General features: G+C 35.9%; 1 protein-coding gene across 4 annotated transcripts; it reads right to left on the minus strand.

The window, feature by feature from the left end:
• Positions 1 to 1,626: 1,626 nt before the first annotated feature.
• LOC105134234 (serine/arginine-rich splicing factor SR30-like) lies at positions 1,627 to 6,985 on the minus strand. 4 transcript variants are annotated; one of them, XR_843945.1, is made up of 13 exons: positions 6,778 to 6,985; positions 6,223 to 6,316; positions 5,805 to 5,870; positions 5,554 to 5,628; positions 5,292 to 5,400; positions 5,161 to 5,207; positions 4,973 to 5,030; positions 4,463 to 4,512; positions 4,324 to 4,380; positions 4,133 to 4,251; positions 3,959 to 4,051; positions 1,786 to 2,525; positions 1,627 to 1,689 (listed from the first exon to the last, which is right to left on the minus strand). XR_843945.1 is itself a non-coding variant. In XM_011038573.1 (13 exons), the coding sequence occupies exons 2-11, from the start codon at positions 6,304 to 6,306 to the stop codon at positions 3,970 to 3,972; spliced, it is 747 nt and encodes a 248-aa protein (XP_011036875.1). In that variant the 5' UTR covers positions 6,307 to 6,316; positions 6,778 to 6,985; the 3' UTR covers positions 1,634 to 1,686; positions 1,786 to 1,819; positions 3,959 to 3,969. The 4 variants fall into 4 exon arrangements, 3 of the variants coding, with proteins under 3 accessions (XP_011036875.1, XP_011036874.1, XP_011036873.1); XM_011038573.1 differs by having other exon boundaries at positions 1,634 to 1,686; positions 1,786 to 1,819; XM_011038572.1 differs by having other exon boundaries at positions 1,637 to 1,689; positions 1,786 to 1,819.

The following is a 6,985-nucleotide window of genomic DNA, read 5'->3' on the forward strand; positions in this document are numbered from 1 at the left end:
GTTGAGCAGCCCTCCGCCACCACAATATATATCAATGGACATTGTGAGACGCCCATGATGGGCTTGCCGTGCCATTACCATGACCATAACCGATATTTGAAGCCATATGAATAAGCTCCCAGCAAGATGACGGAACTCACTTCGGACCTGCCTTGATCCATGGAGAATCTAAAAACATTTGTTGCTTGACTCACTGGCCAGTTACTTCCTTGCTTCAGCAAAGAAGTTGAAAACTTACCACAACGAAGTACAGTACATCCTGTATCCCAATCAATATGCTACTTATTTCGCCCATAGTGTACCCGAAAACCGGGTTTTGCTCCACCTCAACCGTACCTAAAATATCTAAATAATCCACTCCTTTGCAACCTAGGGTTGACTTTCTCTACCTGACAAAGTATCCATAAATACTCGACTAGACCTGATTTTTATTTTTATTTTTATTTTTAATAATTTTTTAACTAATAAAATATAAGCTTAAAAAATATATTACATGTTTGTATAAAACTATAAAAACATTTAATGAATAAGAAGATAAAAATTTATGCACTATTAAAAAATAAAATCACAACTCCATAGAATAATAATAAAAAAAAAAAAAAACACAGGTTACAAATAGTTGGAAACTGGGTCAAATACCGGATTAAATGACAGTTGCATCACGCTTCATAATTTTTTTAAAAATAAAATTATATAAATTTTTTATGTTTTCTTTCTATTAAAAAAAATTAAATTTTTTTTTAATATATTTCTAAATAAAAAACAATTTAAAATAAAATTACCAAATATCTCATATATAAAACCTTATATCACCTTCGCGTCCAACTCCCGCCAAAAATGAGATTAGATTCTATCCACCTTCACTTTAATCAAGGGTCAAATAAAATAAAATAAAAATCCGGGTAATCTTAAAAACGCCACCATAATAGCGGTCTACTTTAGGTACCTCAGGGTCGCGCTGATACGGATAGACTGAGTGGTTGGGTTTTCAGTGTGGTTGGGTCTTTCCCCATATAGGGAAGACACACCCACAAGCTATTTATTACTTGCTGGGGATTTTGGTCATCCACGTGTGCTTGCCGAGCATGACTAGTTTCTGCAGTTACATTTTAAAATAAAATAAATTTTAACAAATATACAAATTAGAGTTTTTTTTTTTAATCCAGAAAGTTCTACAAAACTAGGAGACTTTCAAATGTATAATCCGGACAAAATACAAACCCCACCACACCGCAATAAAAAAACAAACATAGCAAAAACCTCGAGAGCTATAAAATAAGATCATCCCAGCCCCATCCATATACACCATAACAAAAGCAATATCGGGGGAAAAAAGAGTCACTAACTTTAAATTCAGTATCAAATAAGATTAGTAAGTTGATGATAGTCCAAACCATCAACCGAGGCATATCTAGCTTTATAGGTGTAGAGTTCACTAAAAACGTTCCCCGATCAGGAGAGCAAGACACTCTTCAACGATCCATGGAGTCTACTGAACGACTTCTATCAGATCCCAACTGTCCCATGCAACCATGATCACGTGTCAAATTAAAGTTTGAAACGGAGTACAAGATGAAATAATGGAGAGCATCAAAGCTGTGAGAAGGGTCATACATAAGGCGAACAGGGCCGAGATAAATGAGTGGGGCTTTTGCTTGGGGTTCTATAGTCTTGTTTGCTGCGAGGCTGCTGCACATCAACAAGGACAATAGAATACAGTAAGCAAACAGGGAGCTGTATTCCAGCACATAGGGTGGTGATAATGGAATGAAAGCTTTCACTTACAGAATCAACTGGAGATCTTGATCTTGAACGGGATCTGCAAGAATTTCCATAAACAACCAAATTCAATTTCCAGAACAATCCATTATAACCCTTGATCCAAAAGCTTCAGTGCCACTTCCACCTCGGAGTGAGCAGCAACCAAAAGAAACAGAAACTTACCACCAATCTTCAGAGGCAACTAAAAAAAGACCAGAACCAAATCCACTATCTGATAGATGCTACCTTACCATTTGTTAATTCCTTTTGCAGCAGGTAATGGAACTTAAAACAATGCGTAGAGATATGAAAAACCAGTACAGAACCACATTACAAGATTCCTAATGAAACGACATTGTCCCCATCCATACTAGAAGAAAGGATAACTACATCCTCCCTGTCTGTATAGCCAAATCAAGGAGCGATAATACCAAACACGAGTTAAGGTTAAAGTTGAAGTAGTTTCAAGTTTCTTTGTACCGCTTGTGAGCAGGCAGCACCAATAGCACTTACTCCACTTAATCCAGCTTTAGAATCACAATCCCATCCACGCTTGATAAAGTCTAATGTTAATTGGCAAGCCAACTTAATAGCATTGTAAGATTATTAGGAATCAACTTAAAAGCATTATGAGATTATTAGGATTTTCCAGAGGTGCCCATCAACAAAAACATCATTACCTCAAAACAAGCAAAGAGGTGCACGCATACGACCCAACACATCCCATCAAGTCCTTAACATCCAATCCCCAGGTGGCCAGATCACTGCACAAAGCCAGATCAAGCAAAACAAACAAGGCAGCCTTCACAGGCAAGGTACAATACCAGCCAACCCAGAAGCCCTTTCCCAGTAGCACTTTACACTCTTTCCGGTATATTAGCTTTCCAATCCCAATCAGTGGTTGATTGTTTTAGCATATAAGCAAGATTAATGAGCAGTGAAGATAGATGAATAGCAAGAAGTTGCCCGACTAGAAGGTATTAAATGTTGAATTGGCATGGTTACAAGATGCTTGAGATGGCCATCACATTAAGAATTTCTAATTATGGAGGGAAAACAACATCAGAAAACAGGCAATTATTGGAAAATTACCATAAAATTTGGAGGTTCATCCACTGAAATAGTAGCAGATGCAAACAAAAATAAAAAGATCAACCGATGAAAAATAAAGGAATTGCTTAAAATGGCAAGCTCGCTAAGGAATGGAAGATGACAGGCAAACTTAAAAGGCCAAGGCATAGAGAATGAAGAATATGCTCTATAGCACTAAATTTGACAAATGCAAAGAAAGAAGTATAGTCAGTACGCTACCTAAAATAAAGCTCAGCCTCGAAAGTTTCTTCAAGTGCAAGTTGGATTCTGTCAACCTTCAAATAGGATACTCAACTAACTTAATTGGAAGGTGCATTTCTCATGTCATAAAAGATTCAACATTGACCAGTCTATCATGTAAAGTTCGGGACTCGAGTGTCAAAACTTTTTGTGATGAGAAGCATAGAAATATATTTCCACGCATGTGAATCTACTTTCAAAGACAGCCATGAAGCTTTAGAACCCAAGTCAGATGCATACAAAACTGAAGCTGTAACCTTGGCTATTATGCCTCTCTAGATGGGATGAGTCAATGGTCATGAAAAAGCAAGATATTGCTGCTATTTCATAAAATTTGGCACATCAATTCAGTTAAAAAATTAAAAATTAAAAAAATTGCCCAGTCAGCTCTTTCATGTAATATTTTATAAAGGGATCCAGCATTATAGGCTCTTTGGACAAATTTAAGAACAAAAGGACATGCAAGTCAAAATTGAAGTAACTTCAGCTATATCTTATAGAGGCCCAGAGGAAGAGTGGCTACTAAATCATGAAAACTCATGAACTTAGGATATAAAAAACATGCAGCAGGATGAAAAAAAATGGCAACCAAATGGTAGAAGAGAAAAGAACTTTTACAGATTTATCTTTTACCTAACTTCCCCATTATTTTCCCTTCTCTTAGAAAACCATCCCATTAGATAAAAAATGCAGAAATAGACACAAAACTAAAAAGGATTGAAATGCAAATTGTAACACCTATCAACCATTTGTGATTAAAATGACCTCGAGTTATAACAGCTTAAAAACAAACTTTAACAAATATCTAATTGAACATCTTAAAATAACAACCAATGACAGGAAAAGAAACGCAGCAATGGTATACCTCGACAAAGATCATGGAGATGATCCTGCACAAGAACGAGAGGAAACAGATACAGATCGAGAATGCCATGAATATTTTGCCCTTGAAGACTTGCTGCAAAAAGAACTCAACATTAAGTCAATTATGATTAAGGCTTAAACCTAAACATTCTAAATCCATTACAGCAGTGTGGACCTCCAGCTCCTGTCACTATAGCTTCGATCGTGACTGCGACTGCGACTCCGGCTTCTTGACACATGTGAACTGTATCTGGGGCTCCTAGAGTAACTCCTCCTAGAATCATACTCCCGCACCTAGATAAATAAGACAGCTAAGTACAAACCAAAGTGACCAAAATTTAGGACAGCATACAGATCTTGACAGACCCGAATATATGCCCGAGAAAATGCATTCTGGAACTCAGAGTCATCAAGCTTCTTGATCTACATGGGAAGAACAACATAACCATAAATAAATAAACTAACAAAATTCATAATGAACCGCCTAAAACTTGTAGTAACTTACAGCATATTTCATGTCATCATAGTTCGTGTAGCCTACAATTCCTGTCATGCCTGCAAAATGTTGCTAAAAAGTGTTACTAATGCCATTAACTTCAAGTTTGGGGTGTCTGGGGTGCAATGTCACTTCTACATCCAACTAAAGCTTTTCAAATTCAGCCCTCAAAAAAAAAACAGAGAAGCTCACAGGTCTCTCTTTTTTACATCCAGCATGCAATGCAACCACAAATAGCTTCAAACACAGCTTATCTCAGAAAGCCATTTTGGGCAGTTCTATGGTAGATATTAAAGAAGCTTACATTAGTTGAAATTGTTTTAATGGGTTCATCCACTAAGCACCCATTTGTATGGTCCAAAACCATATAATTTCCCTTCTATTCTAAAAATAACTTTAGAGTGAAAAACATGAACCAGTGGAAATCATTACTTAATAAAGATTACTTCTGCTAACAAGTTTGACTTGGCTATTCAATAACCATGCAGCAAAACGTAAGCATTACATTAATTTACTTACCACCACGGTCTTGAAAGACTTGAGAAAAGCAGACATCCCCAGCTCGACGCATATGATCCTGATAATTAAATATTCATGATAAAAAATCTATTTAACAATGAAGACTGAATGATCTTATGACCCGACATAGAACCAAAATACTCGAGGAGGAGATTGGATGCAGCAGAAAAATCAAGGCCTCGTTATACCTTTAAGTCTTGCCACGAAGCAGAAGAAGGCAATCCAGTGACTAAAACTGCATGATTAAAGAACTATCAAATAAGCTCTTGGGAGCAAACACTTTATGAAACTGCAAGAGGGACATCAGAGTGAAACATACCACGATAGTCAGAGTACTTGGGAGGCCCACGGCTACCCCTGCTACCACTGTAACTGCTATAACGATCCACTGGTGATGAATTTCTTCGCCCACCATGAGCAAGCTCAACCTAGAAACCAAATTGCATACAAGTCAAATTAATGCAAAGCACAAAACAAAAACAAAATCAACAACAACAAACCAAATTAAATCAAATTATTTGTTATTAGCAAAAACAAAGTAGATTTATTTAAGAGAATAAAAGGAAAGAATAGAGGCGTACTCGTAACCGACAACCATCAAAATTATATCCGTCCAGACCACAAATTGCATACTTAGCATCATGAGCATCTTCAAACTATAACATAAAAGGAGTAAAAAATTTATACTAGTCACACACAGATTCAATGGATAGGAAATAAAATTCAACTTCAAAGCAAATTTAAAAACCAAAGCAACTAGCCAATCCAAAGTGCACACAAGTGCGTGCTATTTCCCATATGATTACACCTCGCACCAAAAACTTAATCTCACCTCAACAAATGCATAGACTGGAGGTCTCGGTGGGATTTTCAAGTCAATGTCAACAATGGGCCCATACTGCAATTCAAAATCAACACAAGTCAGAATCACATAATACTACTAATAACAATACACTTATCACTGATTACTTCGCTGCAAACCGCTCACTTTACCCTATCAAACTGGTCAATAAAATGCATCAATTCATCATCGCATGCGCAGTGCCGCAGCTTAGCCATTAATTTGACAGATCTAAGATACCAAATATCACTATGTTTTCACCCAGACCCATAACACTTGAGATCAACTTCAACAATATCAACTCACAAATGCTCGAAAACCGCAACAAAATTTAAACAAAAAATCGATATTTATACTGTAATTATCACTAAAATAAAAATCAAGCGAAAAAAGTGAAAGAGTGTAAAACCTTATAAAACAAATCTTCAACTTCCCTCCCACGAATATCGCCGGGGAGATTGCCAACGTAAAGTGTTCGACTTGCTCGGCTCATTTCTTTTTCTCTGAAATAAAAATAATTACTATAATTAAGAATTAATATTAACACAGCTATAAATAACACTAATTATATTAAAAAATTTACATAAACAAAATATAATAATTCATTCCAAAATACGGAGAAAATTTTCTATTAGTCGGGGAAAATTGAGCTAAGAAATTAGTCTAAAAAATGAATTAAAAGCATAAAAATAGTCATGAGAATCGGAATCTTAGTGCAGAAGAATTAACAGAAAATAAATAAATCATCTGATCAAAGATTAATCAGCTGATTAATATAAAAATCCACGAATAATATAAAAAATAGAATTGTATAAAAAAATAACAGACAAAATAATAGCATAAAAATTCATTAGAAAGCTGAAATTAAGTGCGAATTTTGAGGGGGGGGGGGGCAGCGGATTGTTAATGTTGAGTAAAAAATGAATTTAAACAGAATTAAAAAGATACTAATTGAGAGACTGACAATTTTTTGGGGTAAATACTGGATTCTGGAGCGGGATAAATCACACTCGGAGAAACAATAAATCACACTCGGAATGTTTCTCTTTGTTTACTTCCTGCTTTATTTCTTTGCCTCTAGAGCTCCTGAAAGAATGTTTCTGTACAGCTTCGAGTTTCTTCTCGAAGGCTAGAAAAAGAGGGTGAGAGGTTTTGTTTCCCGTTAAATTTAC

This window comes from Populus euphratica, unplaced genomic scaffold (assembly GCF_000495115.2).
Source record: "Populus euphratica unplaced genomic scaffold, PopEup_1.0 scaffold158.1, whole genome shotgun sequence".
NCBI classification, from domain to species: Eukaryota; Viridiplantae; Streptophyta; class Magnoliopsida; order Malpighiales; family Salicaceae; genus Populus; species Populus euphratica.